Below are 27,154 nucleotides of genomic sequence, written 5' to 3'. Positions count from 1 at the left end.
TCCTAATTTTCTTTCTAACGGAAGCTCATTCTTGGTACTCTTTGCTGGTTCTTCCTCATCTCCTCAATCTCTAATCACTGGACTACAAAGAGCTCAGTTCTTGGACCTCCTCTCACTCACTTATGTCTATATGGTCATATAGACATTATCTATGTGTGCATGCTTGGTCATGTCCAAATCTCTGAGAACTCAAGAAGTGTAGTCTGCCATGCTCCTCTGTCCATGAAATTTTCCAATCAAGAATACTGGAGTGGGTTGCCATTTCCTACTCCAGCCATATGGTAATGTATCTACTCCTAATTATTCCTAGACAGTCCAAGCCTCTGCCCTAAAATCCAGATATATATCTAACATGGGCAACAACAGCCATCTGAATCTGACCTTCCTCTCACATTTCCCTTTCCAAAACTGGTTTTATCTTTGATCTTCCTCAACTTCTTGATAAAAAAAATCTGCAACTTCCACACCAATGTATAGGAATACGAGGTTCCATAAAGAAAATCCAAATAGGTTAAGACAGTTGAATATTAGTGGGCTGAGATAATAAAGAATTTTAGCTGAACACAGTAAACAGTGAAAACAAATTATTAATAATTTTAATTGTCTAAACCATGGCAATTCTATTACTTTCCCTAAAGCAAAATTAGAAATCTTAAATTCTATTCCCATGCAATTATCCTGATTAGCATTTATGATCACTTAATTTATCTTATAAATAAATTAACTGAAGATGAGATGGTGGATGGCATCACTGACTCAATGGACATGAGTTTGAGTAAGCTCCGGGAGTTGGTGGTAGACAGGGAAGCCTGGCGTGCTGCAGTGCATGGGGTTACAAAGAGTCGGACATGACTGAGTATCTGAACCAAACTGAATTTATCTTAAGGATTCAGTAAAAAGGGAAAAACAAATCAATCAGATATTTTTAAAATCTGAAATAATATCTGGAAGGAAATTATGTCAGAACTTAGTATAAAGTCTTATTTACTCTCAAACAGATTATTCTCCTCAAAAATATTAAGAAATAACAATGTTTAAAGAATTTTAAAAAGCCAAGTAGTCAGAAGAGCTCTCCCTTTCATTTCTCCATAAGAAACAGAATGACAAAGGCAAAAATGGAAGGAAAATTTGAGAATACAGTAGCTTGAAAGCTAAGGAGAATCTCAAGAGAGAGGGACTGTTATTAAGAGATCATTTAAGTATGAGAATAAAATTAAAAGAAGGATGCCCCTGGATTTAACAACAGGACCATCAATGTCACTCCTCTGAGAACAATTAAGTAGGAGGCTGCTGCTGCTAAGTCACTTCAGTCGTGTCCAACTCTGCGACGTGGAAATCACAATTCAACTAAGTTAGAGAGTAATAGGAAGAGATGAAACTATGCTAGCTTTGTTAATGTAACTTGAAGAGTGCCACTGAAGACAGGAAAGATGGAACAGTAGCTAGAGGAGAGTATAGTAGGAAAATACATGAAAGGTATAACTGATGTGTACACCTCCTCTAGTGTTGCTGCAATGTTCCCACAGAGAAACCTTTCTTTTCCTAGCCTTTTTACACAGACTATGATTTTAAACATTTAGTGAGTATCAGTTATTATACAGTAGGAATAGCTGCAATCGTTTTAGATTTTTCTATCTTTGTAAATCTGAAATAGCTTTTCTATTTGCTTTCTGATATCATTCATTATTTTTTATTGATGCTAATACATATCATAACTGCTACATTTAAAACAAATTTGCTAAAGAAGTGTCTGAAATAAAAAGTTTTATGTTTTCCTACTAGTACAGCCATAAGCATTAGTACTTAGAGGGAAAAGCCAGATTTATAATTCTGTGTTCTGAAAATACTAAAAATTAGTCAAGAATAAGGAATCTGAAGAAAGTAATACCTTGACAGATGAACAGCAACAAATATGACATGAAACAGATTCTACCACCATATAAAAAGAACAAAGAACAGATAAGAAACTATACTTTAATCTACAATAACAAAATTTCCTTTGGATCCGGGGACAGAAAATAAAAGTTCAGTTACCAGCTAAGAAATTAAATCTATTACTAAACTTACTCTGTTAACAGCATACAACCAAATAAAAGTCTAAAAGTAAGTAACCAAAAATAAACCCAACTCTGAATTTTCAAAGTATGCAATAGGGGTAGCTGAATATTCATCTTGCTGCATTTAACAGCACTGTGTGGGAGGAATAGTCTCCAACAGCCTAGATTCTGGAATAAAGGTAAAACATATAAACCCATTAAAGCTTCAATTTGCTCTAACTTTCTTATATTCACTACCAAAAGATATTTTTAATACTACTCTCTCTATACTTACTGAGAAATAAGTGAAGTTCACCCTAAACACTGTTACTTATTATCTTTCTAAAATGTAAATTTGATCATGTTATTCTCCTCTCCTTGAACTCATTCAATGGTTCCCCAGTGCTAGTATGTTCTGGCATTATATGCAAGGTCCTCCATGACACACTTTTCTTTATATTACTTAAAATATTCTTATATTTCTTATATTACAAATTACTTAATTCCACAAACATTTACTGAGCACTAACTGTGACCCAAGTATTATTTTGACCTGATTATGATGGCTCAGAGCAGAAGTGATAGCAGTGAAGATGACGAGAAGACACTACATTCTACATCTATTGTGCAGGCAGCAACAACAGGATTTCCTGACAGACTGGATATGGAACATGAACCAAACAAAAAAAGAATCATTCCAAGATCTTTGACCTGAGCAAGTAGGATGCAGTTGCCATTAAGAGGGATTATCTTCATTAAAACTCTACGTTACACAGATAGTGAAAGGAAAGTGCTTCCCTGAATACATCTGTATCTCATAAAGTTACTCTCCTCTAAACTCCCAGCCTACCAATTTAACATTATTACTGTATTCACAACCTTGTATTTAATGGCCTGTGGTTTAATTCTTGTCAGAATCCTCAGGGCAAGTAATAAATTTTACCTTTAAATCCCCAAGCCAAGAAGAACCTGGCCTTTCTATATACACAGGTTTAATAAATGAATGAATGCTCTTTGGAAATGAAGTCATCTTTAATAAGGGGAAAGTTTCTATTTCCAAAAGAAATGTAGGTTTGATATATTGGAGTGGGGTGGGGGAATCCTGTGTCTTTTTTTTTTTTTTTCTTCAAACAAACTAAAACCAAATGCTATGCTTCTTATTACAAGGTCACTCCACTCACAGGGCTCTAAGGCTAAGAGAATGTGACACAAAGGAACCATAAAAGTACTCATGCCAGTGTGAAAGTAACTGAGAAAGTTTCACATGGGAATGATGCTTGAGTTTGACCATGAAACCAAAGTAGGATTTTCTCATTCTCCCTTTTTCTCTAGCAATAACAAAAGAGATGGGAAAGACAAGCATTGACCAAATCATGAAGTTTATACAGTTTTTATATAAGGAGTCTGAAATAATCCTAAAAGTAATAGGGATCTAACCAAAGAGAGGAACATAATCAAATAATAGAGATGTAAGTTATTAAGAGATCATTTAGAAAATGAATCAAACATTAGGTAGAATCTAGAATGTTTAGGAAGCAAATGGATAGTCTTTATCAAACATATAATTAGGCCTCCAGGTTTCTGAATTCCAGCAATGATGGTATCATTCCCTGGACAAAGAATATTAAAAAAAATCAGATTTCAATTGGAAAATTGTAAAATGGAATTTGTCACACTTGAAGAAAATAAATTAAATAGTAGGCCTTTATAATAGATTCAAGGTTATTCAGTTGGTAAATGATAGCAAGAACAACTTTTAGAATTTTGATTATGTACTGGAAATTGTTATATTACAGTGTTATATTGGTCCATCTTATCTCTATTTCCAGTCTACAAGCTTCTTACGGGCAAGTGTAATATTTTCTACGTTTTTTATCTCCCTTCTCAGCACTTTACATAATGCTGCTCTCAGAATGCATCTTTGTTAATTCTGAATTCTGTGAAGTTAGGAACCTGTCAAGTTAGAGTATTCTGCTGCTGCTGCTGCTAAGTCGCTTCAGTCGTGTCCAACTCTGTGCGACCCCATAGACGTCAGCAGCCCACCAGGCTCCCCCGTCCCTGGGATTCTCCAGGCAAGAACACTGGAGTGGGTTGCCATTTCCTTCTCCAATGCATGAAAGTGAAAAGTGAAAGTGAAGTCGCTCAGTGGTGTCCGACTCTTAGCGACCCCATGGACTGCAGCCTACCAGGCTCCTCTGGCCATGGGATTTTCCAAGCAAGAGTACTGGAGTGGGGTGCCATTGCCTTCTCCGAAGAGAGTATTCCAGTCATCATCATTCTCAACTTCCTCTGTAACTAAAAGAAACTTAAAACTTTATGAGAATGTTTAACTAAGCTGTTTATTAAAGATAATCAAAATCTTTAAAATTTAAATAATATGCTAACCTGGAGAACATGTCTCATTTTGTGATATAACTTCAGACTCATCCTTTTCACCCGAGATATCCTCTTCATCAGAGAGGACCAAGAAGGCTTCTTTTGGCAAGCTCTCACTACTTTCTTGTTTAGACGGTGAACCAAAAGAACCTTCCATCTTTTCTTCCAAATCTGGATTTGACTCATCAATTGGAAGGAGAGAAGCTTTAGAAAAGCAAGTGAGTTCATCTTCAGCAGGTGCAAGCTTTTCCAAAATAGGAATGATTTCATCTGTCTCCATAGAATCTGTATTTTCTAGGATATTCTCATTTTTGTCATCTTTTATAACATCTTCACTAATGGTTTCTATAAGGTCTGCAGAATTTTCTTCTTCATTCTTTTCACTGTGGTCAATCTCCACACTGCTAGATATAGCCTCCTCTCCAAGAGCAGATTCTGTGATTGCATCTTCTTCTAACTTCTTTTCAGGAGACAGATCTGAACAAATAATTGTATCATCTGTTTCGAGAGCTTCTGCATCAGCATCACTATTACTATCAGCTTTATTTTTCTCATCAAATGAGAAAATTTTATCTAACTTTTCATCGTCTCTATTTTGTTGAAGAAAATCATCACCTTTATTGCTACTGGGCTCTGTACTATCAGTTTCAGGAACTGGTTCACAGGCTGGTACCGAACTTGGGTCAAAGGTGGGGTCAAAGGCTGTCTCAGAAGTTGGTTCATCAGAGGCTGGATTACCAGAGGCTGAATCACCAAAAGCTGGATCACTAGAAGGCAGATCACCAGAGCCTGGATCATCAGAGGCCAGTGATTCAGAGGCAAGATCACCAGAGGCCGGATCATCACATGCTGAATCACTGGAGACTGGTTCACTGGAGACTGACTCACCAGGGACTGGTTCACTGGTGACCAGTTCATTAGAAACTGGCTCACTGGAGACCAGTTCACTGGAGACTGTTTCACCAGAGGCAAGATCACCAGAGACAGGGTCATCAGAAGCAGGATCACCAGAGGTTAATGTTTCAGAGGCCAGGTCTCCAGAGACAGGATCTCCAGACCCCAGACCTCCAGTAGCCAGATCAGAAGCTGGATCACCAGAAGATGGTTCAGCAGTCAATTTAGAGGCTAGATCTGGACTTATATTATTTGCAGACAAAGGTTCACACTTTAAGTCATCATCCTGCTTGCTTTTTACATGAACATTTAAGGTACAGGGTGTTTCTTTCCATTCTGCTTTACTTTTTTCAGGGTCAAAACAAACATTCTCAATGCCATTCACCTCTTCCTTGTCATTAAGATAGTCCATATTTTCCAAAGGTGAGGTTGGGTCCAAATCTCCATTTTCATGGTTGCCATTTAACAGCTTGACATCAGTTTTCAATAGTTCTTCCTTGACCTTGTACACTGCTTCAAGTTGCTGACGATCACTCACTCTCATTGTTTTTCGAGCCTTAAAGACTTTTTTTTGAGGTTCTTCTATACTATCCATTTTGAATCTTTAAAAAAAAGAAAGAAAAAGAAAGAGTTTAACAATTGAAACCAAAGCCACCTAATTATAGACTTATTGCAAATTGATCTTAGAAGCAAGCACCACTTTATGTAATTTTAAAGTAATTACAGAAAGCATAATTATTTATGCTAATTTATTTAAAGCATAACACATATAATGCTGTGTATTAATTTTTATATTTATTGAATTTATATGACATAAAACTGATAATAGGTACAGTTCATAAGAAATTAATTACTAGGCAATGTTAGGGGGAAAGTAGTTTTCATTCTCAGTAAGCTAATGGATTCAGAGTATGGAGGAGAGAGCGTTAAAAAAGTACATGAAGTAAAAAAGTAGTTGTCATAGGAATAATAAGAGAATGAAAGCAGAGAGGAATGGGGGAGAGGTATAGAGGTAGGGGAAAAAAGAAAGGAGAATTAAGGAACATAAAGAAATATTACATTTGTAACCAGAAATATCTAAATAACTGTTAACATAATGTAACAGATTATTACCTAGAAAGTGAAAAGACAACTCACAATAGAAGAAAATACAGTTGATCCTTGAATGTGGTTTGAACTTTAGGGGTCCTCTTAAAACTTGGAATTTTTTTTGATAAATACATACTATACTACTACCTGACCCACTGTTGGTTGAATCTGCAGGTACAAAGGGCTAACTATTAAGTTACATGAGGATCTTCAACTGTGCAGGGGTTCGGCACCCCTAGTCCCTCCATTTTTCAAGGGTCAACTGTATTTGCAAATCATATATTTGCAAATAATATATCTGATAAGAGATTTACATCTGGATGTAAAATACTATTGCAATTGAAAAATAACAACAACAAAAAAAACAACTTAAAAATAGGCAACAAACTTGAACAGACATTTCTCTGAAAGATACAAAAAAAGACAATAAGCAATGAATATAAACAGATGCCTCACATCATTTAGTCATCAGAGAAATACAAATCAAAACCAAAATGAGGTAACATCTCACACACACCAGGATGGCTATTATCAAAAGAAATAATGAGTGTTGGTAAAAATGTGAGCAAATTGAAACTCTCATACAATGGCAATGGGATTGTAAAATGGTACAGCTGCTTTGGAAAATAGTCTGGCAGTTCCACAACATGCTAAATATTACACATTAAATTTAATCTTTCCTCTTTTTTGTAATGTATTCATGTAAAGCTATAAATTTCCCTCTAAGCGCTGCTTTAGCTGCATCTCACATTTTAATGTGTCATATTTTTCACTGTTCTATTAAAATATTTTCTAGTTTCCAATGTGATTTCTTCTTTCATCTGTGAGTTATTTAAAAGTATATTTCTTTAAAAGGTAGTAACACACAACTATGTGAATAGGCTCTTTAAAATACATATACATAAAGTCAATTTCATTAATAAAAAAATGAGGCAGTGTAGATTTATAAGTCACTAAGCATTGCAGATTTTAGGCCTAACAAAGATGTCCACTTGAAAAAAATAAACACCCTAAGACATAATTTCTCAAATTGTAACCTTATTTGAATAGGGGTCTTTGCAGAGATAATAAAAGTTAAAATAAGGTCATTAGGGTGGGTCCTAATTCCATATGATGAGTGCACTTATTAAAAGGGAAAAATCTGGACACAGACACATACATGTGAGAACACTGTGTGGTAACTGGAGTTAGTCACAAGCCATAGCTAGGAGAGAAATATGGAACAGATCCTTCCTTAGCTTCATCAGTAAGGGCATGGCCCCCTCAGCACCTTAATTTCAGACTTCTAACTGCCAGAAATGTAAGACAATACATTTCTGTTATTTAAGAAAAAAAATTTTTCTTTTTCAAGCAATGTGATTTACCATATAAACAGAAGGTAAAAATAAACAACAGATTATCTCAACACAGAATATTCATTCTACAAAATTCAAAACTGAGTCATAATTAAGCTCTCAGAAATCTAATAGAAGTAAACAACTAAAATCTAATACAGGTTATCTATAAAAGAAAATTGCAAATATCATACTAAATGGTAAAATAGATCAGAACTAAGATAAGGATATTCTCTATCAGTGTTTCTGTGTGTGTTAACATCTGGCCAGTTCACATTTGGTCCTAGAAAAAGACAATGTTGCCACTCTACAGTGGAATAAAACAAACATCCTTTTAAGGACTAAGATATACAGGAATCATGAATATTGCTTTTAAATGGATATTCACTTAGTATCACCATTACCAGTATGAATGATGCTAGGATATACTTGCTTGGAGAAGGGAAAAAAGCAGCTCTGAAATCTAGGAATTTAAGGTTCAAAGCTCAGTGTTATTATAAATTGATCTGATGCTTATAGCTAAGCCATGTTGGACTTAACAACCTCAGCATTTAAATTAGGCAAGGTCACTGTGCAACCCAGCAACACATAAATTACTAAATATCTTCCCCTTTGACTAAACAAGTGATGGTTACACTTTTTTTTTGATCACTTGTGGTTTTACCCTCACTGTAGTTTGTCTTTCTTATAGGTAACAGTTACTGAGATAGTTACTGAGCACAGAATTGCTCCTCCCCTCCATCACTTTCTGATAGTACCTAATCCAGAGTAAGGCTCTCCTGCCTCAAACCCTTCCAGCAAAACCCAACCTATACTATAAGTAAACCCTTTACCAGGTTTTTTTCTAATATCCTCCTACTGATACACCTCAGTTTCCCCCAAGGTGAGCATTCTCTCTCACTGCAACAAATAATAAACCCAACTTTTCAATTACAGGTATGTTCCTGATATTCCATCGTTCCTCTAGCTGAAAGGCACAAAACTATGGCCCAGCCTATTTGCTGGAGGCCAGTAAAGCTTGAGAATCAACCATTTTGTCACAGCACTTCTAGATTGCAGTACAAAATCTGCATTCATACTATTACCGTAGGCCAACTACTTATATTTCTTAGTCTCCTAGGTTTTTAAGTTATATAGCTGAGTAAAACTATTTATAAAAACTACCTTAAAATGAGAAGAAACGTCAAAGCAAAATTATCATAGCACTATTTTTAAGGATTATTAAATGCAGCTACAATTTAAACTTCAAAATTTTCCCCACCTACAATCCATTTTAAACTCACTTACTGAAAAATGTTCTGCAAAGAAGATACAATGCAAGTTTTGTAGACATTTTCCTTGCTGACTCCAAACATAAAAATGATTAAATTTATAGTACTAGGAGTGTGGTTACCCTTTAAATATTTTCAAATACTGAACTGCAGTTCTTCTGGATTTTGACATTGTAAAAGCCACATTTCTCAGCCGTTATATACATAACTGGTCGCTGTTGCCAGATGCATTAAAAACAAACATTCCTCTTTTTAAAAAAGCATATTTTCATAATTTTTAGTAATTCCAGTAAGAACATGAATTCTGCCAACAGAAACATGTGCTTTAGTTCTAACTCTTATGTACTTACTGTGTGACACAGGGCAAGTTACCTAGCATTTCAATGTTTAATATCAGCCACCTTAAAAAGGGAATATCAGTACCTGACACAGAGGTTGCACTAATGATTATGAGATTCTATACATTAAGTGTTTGGAAGGCAGTTAGCACTCAACAAATGTTATTGTAATTGTCTATGTACATTCAGGATGTTTTTAGGCATACAGAATCTGAAACAAGTTTCTCTTAAATATTTTTGGTAGTTTGTATATGAATTAGAAAGTCTACCATGTACACATCATGTTCAATGTTAACTGCCACCAAGTAACATTTAATAAAAATAAATGTTATCAAAGCAAGCTGGTTTTATCAACAAAATTGCCATCAATACAGTAAAATAAAAGCCTATACAAAGAATTACAGAATAACTACCATCTATACCCACAAGGGCGCACACTACAGCCATTTACAGGATCTTTTAAGGGTTCTAAGTAAATATAATAAATAACAAAGCAAGAAGGAAGAAGCATGAACAACCAGTTCAAACTAGTTCAGCCATATCTATGCAAACCAATCAGCAGTAAGTTTTTTTAAATCTATTTTGCATAAATAATGTATATTTAAGAAAGACACAGCAGAGAAGGGTGTGTTACCTGCAAACAAGTCTCCATTACTATATGACTGGAACAAAACATTTCTAAAGATCATTTTAAATATCGTCATCTGGAACTGACATATCATTCACAAAACTATACTACAAAAGAAATACTACTTTTTTAGGTGGCAACACTACAGTCATGAAACTCTCACAGGACTGCAATTTATTTTCATAGGAAAAGCACTTATATTTTACAGCAGAAAGTGTCTGCCATATCTAGAAGCAAATATGTAAAATGTAATGAACTACTTTCTCCTGAAAACATTTTTCATAAGGAAGATAATAAGAAAAACATGTTTTAAGTCCTTACTTTAATGTTTAGATTCAAGAACTGTGGGGAAATATCACCACTTAAAAAAAAAAAATCTTTTTCTACAGCATTAACAAGAATTTCACCTTTACTAAAGGAATTTATATTTAAATAACCAAGAAGGGTATGTTACCTGCAAATAAGTCTCTATGGCTTGGGGTTTTTTTGTTTTTTTTTTCAAATTTTGGGTAAATTATTTTTAAGGAAAGCCCAATAAGCCTCTTCTTTAAGTGAAACCATTATTTTTTTCTCTGCTTCATCCCCCTCCACCCATTCCTTTCACACTCTTCTTTCTAGCAAAGAGATTATAGCTATGAAACAACAAAGAGAAGTATTACCAAAAGCTGTAATGTCTTAGCCTACAATCTGCCTGCTCAAAAAGCTCAAGAATTTAAGTGGCTGTTCAAGAGCTGCTCACAAACTCAGCCAATCAGCAGCCAGCATTCTGATTCCTGCCCAGCAACAGGAGACAGACAATAAGGTCAGAAAAACATAGTTAAAACCTGGATTCACAACACTTCAGTGAGGTTCTTTGTCTGATAAAAGTAACCTAGAACATGATTGCATAAAATTCTAAACCTATAACGTACACAAAATATACCACATAAATAAAATAGAATAAAAGGTGTAAATCTTATTTATCTTCATTTAAAGAATATTTCCAGAAATATAAATCCATGCCCTACCTGGGGAATGAGTCAAATATGGACAATACATAACAAGAACATACATCTCTACACAATGGGTTAGAATCTGCGAGATTCAACTGTAAATTTCTTTTTAAAATTCCATAGTCTTTAACGTATATAAAACATTTATACTAAAAATCCAGCAAAATCTTAAATCCAAATAACTAACAAGATTATTTTCATACCCATCTATCCTTATCGTTATAGATTTCCAATTCCAAAAGTTAATTGTATTCTGGACCCAAAGGTTAACTATGGATAGCATTATAAAGTGTTTTGCTGTCTACTGCACTGAACTGACTTAGTTTGATTCATTTAATGAAATTAAAATGTGATTCTTAATAACCTGTATTAAGTGTTTTAAGTACAATTACTATATTCTTTTCACCTTAACTGCCTTTGGCAGCAGGTTACAAAAAGGTTATGAGCTCTCCCTTTTTGAAGAAATAAGCAAATATATATACTACATAATAAATATTCATGTAAATTGAAGGGAAATTTTTTCTACATGATATCATTCTAGTCCTTTAAAAATAAAATTATAAAATAAAAATAGGAAATCTGTTATCAGAATATTTTTTCTCAAATTCACTACCTATGAGATTTTTAGTAGTAAATTTTTAAAATAAACTTCATTTTTTTCTCTTTCAATTACAGAGAGAACCTTGTAATTTTTCAAACATACCCAAGAGGGAGCTTGCTGCAGCCATACTCTTAGTTTATATAATCTCACCATAGGAAAAATAAATCAGCAGCTGCTTGAATGCTTCAGTCTCGTGAGAGAACTGAAATTCACTGTTTGATTGGCTTAAAGCCATAGCTGCCTACACCAATCAGACGTCAGCATCACAAACCTTGCCCGGCAACAAGGGAAGCAGATGAGGGCAAGTGCTCTACCAAGAATCCAAACGGGGTAAAATTAAAGGTGAACTATGAAATTGACACATATTTGTAACATACCCCCAGATTCTTATTTCAATAACAGGTCCATAGCAGGGTTTTCCTGATTAAATAAACAAGGATCTATACTACTGCTTTCCAAGAACTGCTTTAACTAACAAGACAACAGGAAGTACCAAAACTGTTGGGTCAAAGCGCACAGACACATACACAAACACTATATTAATTCAAAGTATGGATATGTGATGAAATATATTTAAAAATAAAATTTTAGCAAAAACTTGCAAAATGCTAAGCAAAGCCATTTAAGTGGACTTGACATTTCTATCTTTGACACAAGCACTCCAATTAAATTCATGCTTTTAACTGATAGTACTGTAACATTATTCTGAATAATGGGATGCTGAAAATAATTTTTCAGATTTGAGTTTATGTTAAATGGATTAAACAAACATTAGTCAGTAGGCTTGACTAATGATGGCTTACTCTTAAATAATCACTTTATGCTGAGGATTCCTAGCCTCTATAGAAACGCAACTCAGTTACTGTGCTAAGAATTCCATTCTCAATTGAGAACCGTGTGATATTATTCTGCACTTCTAAATTTTACTTGAGAATTCTGCAATAGTCCTGGAAATAAAATCATAAAGAATAATCACTCTGCTAATCTGCATACTGTTTACTGTTCATTAGTGAAGACTGGTGAAACTGCGAGTGAAATGATTCATCCTCTTGATATTTATCTGTGCAGATTTAATATAGTTTCTAAATTTTTATCTTAAATACTAGATATCTTGTCAACTTTGTCAATAGCTATTTTTCTAAAACTGTAGTAAAACATAATCACTACTCCTATTAAAACTTCCACAAGGATTTTCATCTTGTTTCCAAACTTCTCTTGAAGTCACTCACAAAGCATTGGCAATATTTACTTGAGAATCCAGAATCCCTTACAGTTCACAATTCTTCAATTCTACTATGCTATGGTTCTTCCCTCAATTGCAAAAAAACACTACTGCACTAAAAAAAAAAAAAAAAAGGAAACATTAACTGGTGGAAATCCATTCCTTATCTAATAATTTAACTCATGAGTTTGGTATGGTTTCACGTGCTCATAATATTTGATGCAACAAATAACCCCTTCTGCCTCTCAGCAACCTCATGATATCAACTGAGATATCAAAACATATAATGGGATATCCCTTAACTAAATGTTTAAAACTAATCAGCAACAAAGCAAACAGAAGTTTGCTCTACCAACAATCCCTTGGACAAAACAAGAGCAAATCAATATTGATTAATAAGCACAGCAAACCAGAACAATCACTACAGTCTAATTTGTTGCATTCACTGATATATTTTGAAGAATACTAGAATATTCTATATGAAAAAATGCAAGATACCTTAAAATAACTTCTTCCAGTGTATTTCGGGGATCATTCTGTTACATACGCAAAGTCAAATTAATTGACCTGATCCAACAAACTCAATTATAGAACACACTTATTAAATTACATCCCCTCAGAAAATTAGCCAGTTATCCATCAGGGCCCACTAGCTTATCCAACTCATCAAACTCCACCAGCACCTGGGCAGCAATGAGTAAAGTTACAGACAGCTATGTATTTTATTTCCTCAAGAATTTAAGAACCACTTGTCCAAAATTTTTCATACTTTACTTGGATGAATTAAAATACCCAGAATGATTTAGGAGGGCAACATGAAAGATGTGAATCCTTCAAATGATAGGAAATAGAGCTCACTTTTCTTATCGACTCAATCTAAGGAGAAAGGACAGACAGCTTACTTTCTGTGTCAGTCAGCTTTCACTAGGTAATAAAGCAGTAAGGAAAAAATGACTGGCTAATAACCAACAATCTTCTTCATTCTAGGTCATCAGCTGAAGAAGCAGCAAATGCTTCCCCAGCCCCCACAATTCCAGGTCTTGTGGCATAGAGAAAAGCCCATAATGACCGAGAAAAAAAAGCCCACAATAACAGAACCATACAATATACAATGGATTTTAAAGCTTTTTCTTAGACACAGTATACGCCACTTTCACTCACAGCCCATTGGCTAAACCCAAGTTAAGAGGGTAGAGAGAAAAAAGCTCTCATGGGGAAACATTTCACGTCACATGGCAAAACGCAGGGATAGGTAATCTTACCAAAACAATAACAACAGTGAACTATATAATTTACCCATTGGAGTAGGAAATGGCAATCCACTCCAGTATTCTTGCCTGGAAAATTCCATAGACAGAGCAGCCTGGGAGGCTACAGTATATGGGGTTGCAAAGAGTCAGACACAACTGAGCATGCATGCACATATAATCCACCACAACTCAAAAATACATTATTATAAAAGCTTGGCAAAACAAAGATTTCTAAACTAACAAAACCAAATCTACTCTGTGTTCCAACATTAGCATAATAGTTGTCACAGGATAAATCACCCAAACTCTCCTGATTTCATGTCACTCACCAGTAAAACCGAGGAGGTTAGACTAGATGCTTGCTAAGTTTGATTCTAGCTTAAATTTTGAATTATTTTACTAAACTCTAGCTATATTGATGTTCTTTTATAATTAATTTTTCATTATTAAATACAGAGAACATGCAGCAAGATATAAACTCCAACATAATGAACACATGTGAACCCATCATCCAGATAAGAAATTAAAAACAAAGCCTCCTGTATAACACTATCAGATAGCATGCTACTCCTTCCCCATCCCAATTCCTTAACTCAAAGATAAGCATAATCTTGAATCTGATGTTTATTATTCCCAGGTATGTCTTATACTTTTTTTCTATATTATAAAGTCCCCATTTTATTAATGAAACAACCCACCTTAAAGGGATAAAGAAACTGACACTTATCAAGGGGTATTTATATGTCAGACCCTATACCAAGGCATATTTTTTCCCATTTAAGTGACAAGTTATACAAGTTCAACTTTACATCTGAAATAATACATCAATAGCCAGGCTACTATCATTCATTACATGGATAATAATTAACTTAGTAAAGTAAAAAGACACTTGATTCAGCATGAAATTGCTTTCTTTGTATATATACACTTCTTATGCATTTCATCCTTTAAATTTTGCAACCATGGGGGTCTTCCAGAGTTCAAAACAATAAGCAATAAACTATACTGTATTTGCCACTATTTTCTTCTCTCTTTGAAAATGGAAAAGTCATTTAATATAATTGCTAAGGCCTATTCACACAGTGAATGAGTTCTGACTGTTACAGCCTCAATTTCATCAGCCTACAGACTGGTTCACATATTAGCGCCAACATTATTACAAAGAAGCTCTTAAACATCCAAGTATCTTTTTAAAAGTAACTTTTCATTAAGTCATCCAAGCAAGTAACAATAGAACTAGCTCAACAAACCACAGGGAATTTCCTCAATCTGATAAAGAGCATCTAGGAAAAACCCATAGCTAACATACTTAATTGTCAAAGACAGAAAGCTTTCACCCTAAGATCAGAAACAAGACAAAATGTCTGCTCTTAGGCACTGACTAGAGGTTCTAGCCAGGACAATTAGGCAAGAAAATGAAATAAAGGTCATGTACCTTGAAAAGAAAAAACTGAAACTATCTCAATTTGCAGATGATAAAATCCTATGTACAGAAAATCCTAAGAAATCCATCAAAAATTTTATTAGAACCAGTAAATAAGTCTAGAAGGTTGCAAGATATAAAATCAATATATTGAAAAATATAATAAAAAATACTTGTAAAAACAATTTCAGAATGAAATTAAGAAAATAGTTCCATTTACAATAGCATAAAAAGTAAATTTAACAAAAAGTACAAAACCAATACTCTAAAAAATTACAAAGTGTTGAAGAAACTAAAGATCTAAATAAACAGAAGGACACCTTATACTCTTGAATCAGAAGTCTTAATATTAAGACGTCACTACTCTCAAAACTGATTGACTGATTCAAGGCAAAGCCCTATCAAAATCTCAACTATCTTCTTTGCAGAAACTGACAAGCTGATTCTAAAACTCATATGGAAATGCAAGAAATTCCAAATAGCCAATATGGGGGAGGGGGGTGCGGCAGGGAGAGACAGTGAAAGACTCACGCTTCACATTTTCAAAACTTATTATAAAGCTACAGTAATCTTTACAGTGTGGTACTACTAGGGCTTCCCAGGTGGCTCAGTGGTAAAGAATCCACCTGCCAATGCAGGAGATGCAGGTTTGATTCCTAGGTTAGGAAGGTCCCCTGGAGAAGGAGATGGCAACCTACTCCAGTATTCTAGCCTGGAAAATCCCATGGACAGAGGAGCCTGGTGGGCTACAGTCCATGGAGTTGCAAAGAGTCAGACACAACTTATCAACTGAGCATGCACTACTAGCAGGACAGACAGAGAGAGCAATGGAATCAGTTCAGTTCAGCTCAGTTGTGTCCAACTCTTTGCGACCCCACGAATGGCAGCATGCCAGGCCTCCCTGTCCATCACCAACTCCCAGAATTCACTCAAACTCACATCCATCGAGTCGGTGATGCCATCTAGCCATCTCATCCTCTGTCGCCCCCTTCTCCTCCTGCCCCCAATCCCTCCCAGCATCAGTCTTTTCCAATGAGTCAACTCTTCACATGAGGTGGACAAAGTATTGGAGTTTCAGCTTCAACATCAGTCCTTCCAAAGAACACCCAGGGCTGATCTTTAGAATGGACTGGTTGGATCTCCTTGCAGTCCAAGGGACTCTCAAGAGTCTTCTCCAACACCACAGTTCAAAAGCATCAATTCTTTGGTGCTCAGCTTTCTTCATAGTCCAACTCTCACATCCATACATGACTACTGGAAAAACCATAGCCTTGACGAGACGGACCTTTGTTGGCAAAGTAATATCTCTGCTTTTGAATATGCTATCTAGGTTGGTCATAACTTTCCTTCCAAGGAGTAAGTATCTTTTAATTTCATGGCTGCAGTCACCATCTGCAGTGATTTTGGAGCCCCAAAAAATGAAGTCTGACACTGTTTCCACTGTTTCCCCATCTATTTCCATGAAGTGATGGGACCAGATGCCGTGATCTTAGTTTTCTGAATGTTGAGCTTTAAGCCAACTTTTTCACTTTTTCCCTTTCATCAAGAGGCTTTTTAGTTCCTCTTCACTTTCTGCCATAAAGGTGGTATCATCTGCATATCTGAGGTTATTGATATTTCTCCCAGCAATCTTGATTCCAGCTTGTACTTCTTCCAGCAATGGATTAGAACAGTCAAAAAATATACCCTCACATTTATGGTTAAATAATTTTTGACAGGAGTGCTAAGACCATTCAATGAGGAACAAACAGTGTTTTCAACAGATAGTGCAGAAACAACTGAATAGCCACATGTTAAATAATGGCTTTGGATCCCTATCTCATACCATAAATAAAGACTAATTCCAAATGGGTCAAAGACCTAAATCTAATGGCTAAAATTTTTAATCTTAAAAGAAAACAGATATAAATCTACATGACCTTAGAATAGTCAATGATTTCTTACATATGACCCAAGAGATTAACAAAAGAAAAAAAAACTAGACCTCATAAAAATTAAAAATTTTGTGCTGCAAAGGTAACCATCAAGATAGTGAAAAGATAACTCACACAATGGGAGGAAATATGTGTAAATAATATATCTGAAAAGAGACTTGTATCTATTAGAATATATAAAAACTGCTATAACTCAATAATAATAAAACAACCCAATTTAAAAATGAGCAAAAGACTTGAATAGATATTTCTCCAAAGATAAGCCAATAAGCAACAAACATAAAAAGATGCTCAACATCATTAGTCATTAGAGAAATGAAGATCAAAACCATAATTAACACTTCACACACAACACAATGGTTATAACCAAAGCAGAAAATAACAAGTGTTAGCAAAAGATGGAGAGAAATTGGAATCCTCATACAGCTGATGGGGCTGTAAAGTGGAGCAGGTGCTTTGAAAAAGAGGCTGGCACTTCTTGAACTGTGCTGCTATAAAAATCTAGCAATTCTACTCCTAGGTATACATATCCACAAGAAATAAAATCACATCCATGCAAACACTTATACACAAATACTCATAGAAGCACTTCTCATAACCTCCTAAAAGTATCTATTCATAATAGCCATAGTCCAGCATAGTCCAGCAACTGATAAATAAAATGTGGTATATCCATTAAAATGAAATATTATCTGGCTATAAAAAGGAATGAAGTACTGATAAACGTAACTTCATGAATAAACCCTGAAAATATGCTGAGTGACAGAAGCCTATCACAAAAGGCCACACACTGAGTAACTTTATTTATATGAAATGTCCAGAATAGGCAAATCTATAAAGACAGCAGTTAAGTAGCTGGCTAGTACTGGGGGTTGGGGAAGAAATGAGGAATGGCTCCTGACGGATACAAGATTTCTTTATAATGTAATAAAAAATGTTCTAAAATTAATTGTAGTGATGGTTACACGCTGTGTGAATGTTTTAAAAATCAATGAGTTGTATACTTTAATCATGTGGATTATATGGCATGTGAATTACATTTCAATAAGTCTGTGATTTTTTTTTTTTAACAGCAAAACTAGAGTTGAATAATTTTTCATTTGTTTTCAACCTATGACTTTTACTGGGTCACACTTTCAAAACAGACAAAGCAACAAAAACAAAAAGAACTGAGAATTGGTTCCCACTTTAGAGAATTAACACTTCTAGGTCAACAAGTAGACGTGTAATTACACTAGTATACTTCTATAAAAGGCAATATGTAGAAAAAACAGCAACCTTGTTCTCCATGTGTTCCTCTCAGATAAGCCAGTTACTTTTTTCCCCCTGTCCTAAATGGGACATAATTCTGTAGTATGTTTATCTCATAGGATGTAATAATGGACATGAGAAGATAAAAGAACAAAACAAATTTTACCAACAAGAAAACAGTACTGAGTATGGTGCAAATGAACGCTCCAGGTACATATATGAATCAAGTATCCTATACATAGAAAATGCAATCAACTGCCTTTTCCAAAAGGACTAGGGAGTCTTAAGTGAAACAGGAGCATTCTCTTTTACTATAAACTGGTACCATAACTAAGAGGCCTTACATGTAATTAATGATAAACTTGCTTATAAACAAGGCTTATTTACTGAACTTTCTGGTGTTACATAATGCTTTGTCACAGGTTCTCAGTGCTGTCTTTATTCAATATGAAGTGTCTTGCCACTGTATTTACCAGTACGTTACATGTATATTTCTAGAAATAATTATTAGGGGAGGCAATGTGGGGAATGAATGAAACAGGTGAAGGGGATCAGGAGGTAGAAACTACCAGTTATAATATAAATAAGTCACAGGGAAGGAATGTCATAGCACAGAGAATACAGTCAGTAAAATTGTAATAACTTTGTATGGTATATAACCTATAATAACATTGAATCACATTTTATACCTGAAACTAATATAAAACCGTAAGTCAACTATACTTCAATTTTTAAAATAAATATTATAAATGGACTATAATACCTACATTCATGTCTATTTTATGAAATACTTTGGCACATCTCATCATGTATTTAGTATAAGATTAATACATTTTAAATGCCCAAGTTTTGCTGTCAGAAAACATCTTAAAAATATGCTGGTATCACTATGACGTACTTTACAGGTCATTTAACAAAAGAATAAAAAATAAAGTAAATATCCGGGAATAATATTAATAAGCTACACGGTGTCTGGAATATAAGATACACTTAGTGAACACCGACTAAAAGAATGATGGGCTATATACATATAACTAAAATAAAAAATGATTCTTAAGCGAAACAATGAAATTATTTTATAAAGCAAAGGTAGTAATCTAGAATATCTCTGACAGAATTACACACTAACATGTTGGCATGTTCACATACAGCAGGTTTACACAGAAGTCAACCTTCCTTTGAGAAGTCAGGATGTTTACTAACAAAAAGTAACATATACCCACCGACACAAAATGCTGCCTCTAACAAGGTTCAATACAGAACTCCATTAAAATTAACCTAATCTGACATAAGAGGCATTTTTCAAGGCTTATAAAACTTGTTTAATTAGTTGATTTCACATTTCAAGAAATAAAATACCATTTTGAAAAAAATCTACTTTTGCTTATTACATAATGATGAAAATCCTCTTTAGAATAATAAACATACCCCAAAGGAAAACCCCTGCAGCCATCTTATCAGTTCTCTCACTGCAACAGAAACTGAAATACAATTTGCATAGTCACTGTGGTTGGCTAAAGAAAGCAGGTTCATGTAACCAATCAGAAAACTAGAAAGTGGGCAATCCTAAGAGGAGAAATTTTTAATCTGCCTGGCAACAGCCTAAAAATAGAAACAATATGCTAGTATGAATCCCAGAATAGACGTGAATATAAGAGGAAAACCACCAGCAAAAACACTTTATTTTCCTGGGGAAAATTATGTACCTTGCATTTCATCTAGAATATTAACTTGGAACTTTTTCTTACTAAGTGGCAATTAAAGAAAAATGAATTCTAAGCTAAATTAATCGACCAATTTCAAGTTACATGCCATTGTCCATACCATTTTACTTATATATGTACACATGTATACATGTACATAAATATTTAAGTGTTCTTTTTTCAGGAGAAAAAGTTAACACTTTAATCATAGTTCTTACATCTCTAAACTTCTAAAATCTGTCAAAATCTGAACAGTGCTGCATTTTTTTTCCTAACACTTTTCCCCTGCAATCATTTGAGAATCTTACTTAAGCGTAAAAGATTTTACTGTGTATTAAAAATATAAAGATTAAATATTAATCAAAGCAGATCTCTAAACAGGTGGGGATTAGGCCTTATTTTTTGACACAAACTTGTTCCAACATATAGTGCTTTCCACACAGTCAACATTCAATAACTGTTTTTTCAATCAAACTACAACAATTCCTGAGGAAAACAATCTTGTTATTCATGTCAAGTAAAAGTTAAACATATAAATATTTAATCTTTACAATACCGCTATGTTTGGTTTTTCAGTTTTGTTTAATGTGGGATAATATTAAAGTTGACAACATGTTTCTGTCACTCAAATAAAAGAATGTTTGTCATCATTCTAACTTTCCAACCTAATTATGCTTCAGTCTTTCTCAGCATTAGTTGCTCAGTGGTGTCCAACTCTTTGCAACCCCATGGGCTATAGCCCACCAGGTTCCTCTGTCCATGGAATTCTTCAGGCAAGAATACTGGAATGGTCTGCTGTTTCCTTCTCCAAGGGATCTTCCTGACTTAGGGATCAAACCCGGGTCTCCTACATTGCAGGCAGATTCTTTACCATTTGAGCCACCAGGAAGCCACATTTATGTTTAGTATGCATGCTTGTATGTATATAACACATTTACTCTGGAGAATCATAAAGATGCCAAGCAATGTGAAGTCTAATGCAATTAACTATGAAGCTCATGAGCTACTACAGAATGACCAAAATTAAAAATAACTAAATAAAAGGAAAATAAAGAGAAAAGGTAAAAGGGGAAAAAATCTGTTTTTATTTTCAAGAATTTAAATTATAGCTGTTGAAATGAAAGGTTGGTTACAATCAAATCATATTAAAACAAATGTGGCCTATCAAAGTTCATGTTTTAAATATCTCAAACCCTCCATTATGTTTTAATAAAGTGGTAAATTAACTTTTAAAATGTTTTCTTTGGTCAAAAAAGGAATTCATGTATTTGATACTCGGAAAGTCTAAAAACTTCATTATGAAAATTACATGTAAAAGACTTATTTTTAATAAAGCTTATAAACAATGTGTTTAAGACATAAAAATGCAGAACAGTTTTAAGTAACAAAAAGAGCTCCAGTGAAGGATGAAAATACATCAAAAAAGCAATCCATTGGTAGTATATCCTTTTAAGGATAGCTAGATTCTAAAATTAAGTTCAACCAAGCCTTTAAAAACATAAATATTATTTTAAGCAGTGTTCTGAATGAAAGGTAACTTAGCTTATTGTTTTACTTATTTTTCTTAATGTTGTATTCACATGTGACTTGGATATTCAGATCTAACTTAGAACTGTATCCACATCTTTAAGCCAATTTAAATCTTAAATGTAAATTCATCTTGTTCACTTACCTGAACAAACTATGATCCTCATCAAAAAAAAAGATATGAATTAACCTATGAGTTATAATTAGGAAGAATGTAACAAATGGGTTGAAATTTGATAACAAGGCACAACAAGTGGGAAAAAGTATTTTACAATTCCAGATATCTAAGTCAAATTATCACTTTAAATATATATCTTAGCACTTCATATTTCCTTAAAATTATTTAAAGCAGTTATTATACATTTTAGTTTTACTGACACCAGTTTTATATTTAAGGGAACAGAAAAAGCATGAAATTTTCAAAGTAAACATTTTATCACACACCAATTGGAATTTTGGGAGGATTGAATTATCAATGGCACCTTAGTGTTAAAAATTAGTACAGCAAGTAAATGCTCTAGAGAAGTTTAGATACATGCCAGAAATGTCACCCTCCTCCGTATCTCTATACTCTTACCCATCTCTAGACCCTGACCTCCTACAACCCACAGGAATTCAAAATGTCATCTGAGAACCAGATATTCTGTGGCCGTAGCCTATGTGTACAGAAGTTTAACAACAAACATAACTAAATTTCAAAAAGAAGCCTAATCTTTCATTTCAAAGAGGAAACTCAAATTCTTCTTTGTACCTATAATTTTTTCCTTCTGTAAAAAAGCAATATTTGCTAGTATATTATCATTGAATAGATTTAACTAAAATTATGTTTACTGCAACTTTTTGAATTGATCTTATTTGCAAATCTATGTTTTTCTTCTGTTAGAATTTAAGAAAAAACTTACGCTTTTGATAACAAGATCTCTCTTGGGCATACAACTCAGAATGGACCAGCATTCTTCCAGGGAGCAAAAAAAGAAAAATTACATGCCCACTCTGAAATCTCCCTGGCAAACAATGCATATAAGAGAATATAATCTACTTGTGTTAGGCAAATATTCTTAAAAGCTTTCTTTCACAAGTTGGGCTATCAGAAGCTACTACAAAAATCTTGTGATATATTTTAAGAAAACACAGTTCCTTTACCAAAAACTAAGGATTATCACTTTGTTTTCTTTCAGAACCTAAAAAAAAATCTGCAAATCTCACCAAAATATTATACTTTGAAAACTCCCTTAATCTCTCTCCTACTAACCATTAGACCAAGGAAGCCAATGTTTTCCACCCATTCTATAAACATATTGACTGATGACCAGAAGTATTACTGAGATCTCATGTTCTTCTGTTCTCATCTAAATCTGCTCATATTAGTTGTGCTTGCTACTGAATTCGGTTTATGTTTTTACTTTAAATTACAGACTACAATTAAACTTTGTATAAACTGATGAAATATGAGTGCAAAAAAAAAAAAAAAAGCTTTTAGATCTGCATCAGGAGAAGATAATAATGCAGAAAAAAACACAGATTGGAGAGAGTTGGCTTGGGCAAATCATTCAAGACCTTTAGGTCTAAAGTTTTCCATCTGGAATAAATGGAAAACAAAGGACTGAGAGGATCCTTAAATTTTGACTCAAATAAAATTTTAATAAATTCCACTCAAAAACCCATTGCTCTACTGAGAAATGGCAAAGATAGCTTGGAGTACTTGTGTATTTATCAAATGCCTACATGGTCACTATTATAGGACAGTTTTTAAGACACTAAATAAACAATGTGATTAAAAATTTTTATAGAATTATAACCAAAAATTTGTTACACATGTAAATTTTAACAAATGTGGAAAAGAAATATAGGCAGTAATACCATCTGTAGAAACTTTTCTACATGAATAACCATGAAAATTAGGAGAAGTACTCTATTTTCCATTTACTGCTATCTCTCCAGTATAGACTATTTAATCCTAATAATAAAAACAGGCTTTCAAATGTGTAATTACAAACAAGACCTCTACAGAGCCCTGTCTTCCTGATAGGGTTAGTACACCCAGTTTTTATGAGCCAGATTTCTGAAAACTAACTCTGCATAAAGAATAACTCAAATTCAAATGGGGGGTGGGGGGAAGAGTATGCCTTTCTTACCAATCTCAATTCCACTTCTGCCCATAACCCTACTTATAATTCAGTTATATCCACAAGACTTCACAAGTAGTTGCTAAGCAACAGCAACATGCTGAGTTCAGGACTATTGGAAATCTGGCTGTCTGCCACATTAAAATATTTAACTGAGCCTAGAGCCTCCAGAATTAAAAAAAAAAGAAAAAGAAAGAAAAGGAAAAGGAAGGGATTGGGGAGGGAAACCCAAAGAAATACATATATGCAATACGCCACCAAGTTCTTCTTTTCAAGGGTTCACAAATTCAAATCAAAGACCTTATTTTGGTATGTTCAAATATTTATCATAGTTCACTACAAAATTTTTTTATCATCCTTTAAATATTGGAATACACATTCTAAAGTTATTCTACTGGAGAAGACATGTGATTAGCCAGGTCACTGTTAATGGCAATAACAACTCTCTCAATAATATACTGTGCAGAGAACAGTCCTTGGAGAAAACTAGAAGGGCAGTCTCTATGAAATGACTCAGACTTCCTATTAGATCTTTAAGGCCCAGAAACAAAAAATTATACATTCTCATTAGAAGCACTCTATCCCTATAGGCATGACTAACTACCAAATGAAAAGAATTTTCTATCCTAAATTGCACTTGTTAAACATTTTAAACACCTCTAATACCTTAAAAAGTAAGCATATTCAGATATGTATTAACAACCTAAAAATTAACTGTCATTTTTCAACAGAAACTGAAAAGGCATTGAGTATGTTCCCTGACTCATTCACTGGTAAAAATGAAAATTAAGAACATAAAGACTGCTTGTTTAGCTGATAATGGCAACTTCAAACCAATAGGAAACTTCATATTTAGTAGTAAAACATCACAGATATTTCCATAAAAGGCAAAAACAAGAAGTGTAGTATTACTGTTCTAGAAATCTTGACAAAAAGAGTAAGACCTCAGAGAAGATATAAAGAAGAAAACATTTAATTCAGAATAGCAAGAAAAAAGGTTATCTAGAAACATCAACATATAAGAAAAAGACTGACAAAACAATGAAAGTATGTGAAACATTAGAACTATGTTGGGTATATGACTCAATGTAGAGAAATATCAAAGGCACAGAAAAGTAACAAGTAACCACAAGTTTCGAGAAACACTTTAAACCTAAAAAGCATAGTGGGCTCGCACCCCAGCCCTTCTCAGGTGCTAGGCCTCCTTTCTCCGCTCCTCCACCTGCCAGTCTTCCGTGGGAAACAATCTCGGCTTATCTTCCGGGGAGGACAGTGCACTGAGTTGGGGTGCCTCACACCAAGGGCATGCCAATCAGTGAGCAGCAGCCTGCCAGCCTAGTGGCTGCAATGCCAAATAGGTGGAGCTTGTCACCTGGGTGGGAGGCGGGCCTACCGCGCAGCTGTGGTAGCAGAGCAGCCCCCAGTTCAAAAAAAAAAAAAAAAAAAAAAGCATAGTGCTAATAGGATTAGTACCAGAATAAAAGAGTATCTATTAGTGAATATAATAAAGACAAAAACTCAAAAGGACAAAAAAAAATCAAATAAGCAATTCATAAAAGGAACGTAAGAAAAAATATTCAACTTCAATAATAATCAGAAAAAGACAAAACAAAGAGACAATATTTTGTTTACATCAGATTGGCAACTACTTGGGATTCGTGGTGGCTCAGACGGTAAAGAATATTGTTAGCGATAATGTACAGCAATGAGTAGCATCATACACTGCTGATATAAGACTTCAGTGTCATAACTATTTTCAGGGGCAAATAAGCAGAACTGTGTAATCACTTTGATACAACAAAGGGCTTCCCTGGTGGCTCAGATGGTAAAGAGTCTGCCTGCAAAGCAAGAGACCTGGGTTAGATCCCTGGGTCGGGAAGATCCCCTGGAAAAGCGAACAGCAATGCACTCCAGTGTTCTTGCCTTGAGAATCTCATGGACAGAGGAGCCTGGTGGGCTACAGTCCATGGGGTCCCAAGGAGTCTGACAAGACTGAGCCACTTTCACTTTCACTTTGACACACCAAAGAATACATTGAGATATCCATCTTAAGTATTACTAATAATATATTTTTAAAAGGTAATGTATCAGGATATCTACTGTTGTACTATAATAGCAAACAAATTAATAATCAATCCCTAATAGTTAAAAAATACTGGAAGATCCACTTAAGAATAAAGAACAATAAGAGAAATTAAGAACACAGTAGATACTTTTTATTGGTGTGAATATTAAGTATACAAGTAGCTACAGAATTCAATATACTTAACAGTATAAACTTTGAAGTCAGACATACCTCTTTGAAAACAGGTATGATCATTTCCTTCTTAAATAACCTGTCCAAGATACTTATCCTCTCCTTGACTCAGTATCTTCATCTATGAAACTGAGACTATTATAATGCCTGCCTTCATAAAAATGTTACGGAGATTAATAAGGACATAAATAGAAAATTCTCAGACATATAAGTAGTCAATAAGTATTCAAAATGTTATGCAATTATGCTTTAAAATGCAAAATAATATATTTCTAAACATTTATATATGCATATAAGGGATATTTCAAAGTCTGGAAGGATAAATGCCAAACTAGTTACACCAGTTCCCTTGAGGAGAAAAGACAAAAGATACAAACTTTTACTTAGACCTGATATTTCAGTTTCAACTTTCAAATGACAACATATTTGTGCGATTTATCTTAACAGTTAAGCTCATTCCACTTTTCCCAATCTCTTTCATGCTAATGCTAAACCAAGGCAGCAGTGATGTGACATTTATGAATGTAGACAGGGACGTGACATTTATGAATGTAGACAGTGTAGTGACTCACATAGACACTAAGCTCCTGAAGAGACAGGGAAAGAAGGCTACCATTGAAAACACAAATTCCCAGCTTATGCCATGAGCAGCAAGCAACAGCTCCCTCATAATCACCTGGGTCAGCATACACACAAAGTAAAACAGGAACTCTCAAGCACAAAGATGAGTACAATCAATTAAAAATTTCAGGGCAGGCGGAGGTAGGGATTATACAAAGGACAAACAGAAAGCTAAGAGATATGAGGGATATACCCAGAAGCAACAACATTCATCCAAGAGGAAGTATAGAAAAAAAGAACTGAGGGGAAAAAAAGGAGAGAAGTAAGAAAAAAACTTCACA

At 34.3% G+C, this 27,154-nt stretch overlaps 1 protein-coding gene across 7 annotated transcripts in view; it reads right to left on the bottom strand.

The window, feature by feature from the left end:
• Positions 1–27,154, bottom strand: part of ATF7IP (activating transcription factor 7 interacting protein) — a 115,090-nt gene that overhangs the window by 55,881 nt on the left and 32,055 nt on the right. For 6 of the 7 annotated variants that reach the window (XR_011464280.1, XR_011464281.1, XM_070371123.1 and 3 more), the window contains one exon: positions 4,422–5,908. Coding sequence is in view for 5 of the 7 variants with exons in the window: in XM_070371123.1 (XP_070227224.1) it covers positions 4,422–5,901 (1,480 nt within the window). In the remaining 2 variants the exon portion in view is untranslated. Of the gene's footprint in view, positions 1–4,421; positions 5,909–20,067; positions 20,138–27,154 lie in introns of those variants that run through there. The other variant, XM_070371125.1, reaches the window with a different exon arrangement.

The sequence above is a fragment of the Bos mutus genome, chromosome 5, assembly GCF_027580195.1.
Source record: "Bos mutus isolate GX-2022 chromosome 5, NWIPB_WYAK_1.1, whole genome shotgun sequence".
Classification (NCBI taxonomy): Eukaryota; Metazoa; Chordata; class Mammalia; order Artiodactyla; family Bovidae; genus Bos; species Bos mutus.
Note: the sequence above shows the minus strand (reverse complement) of the source record. Positions and strands in the feature narration are given on the sequence as shown.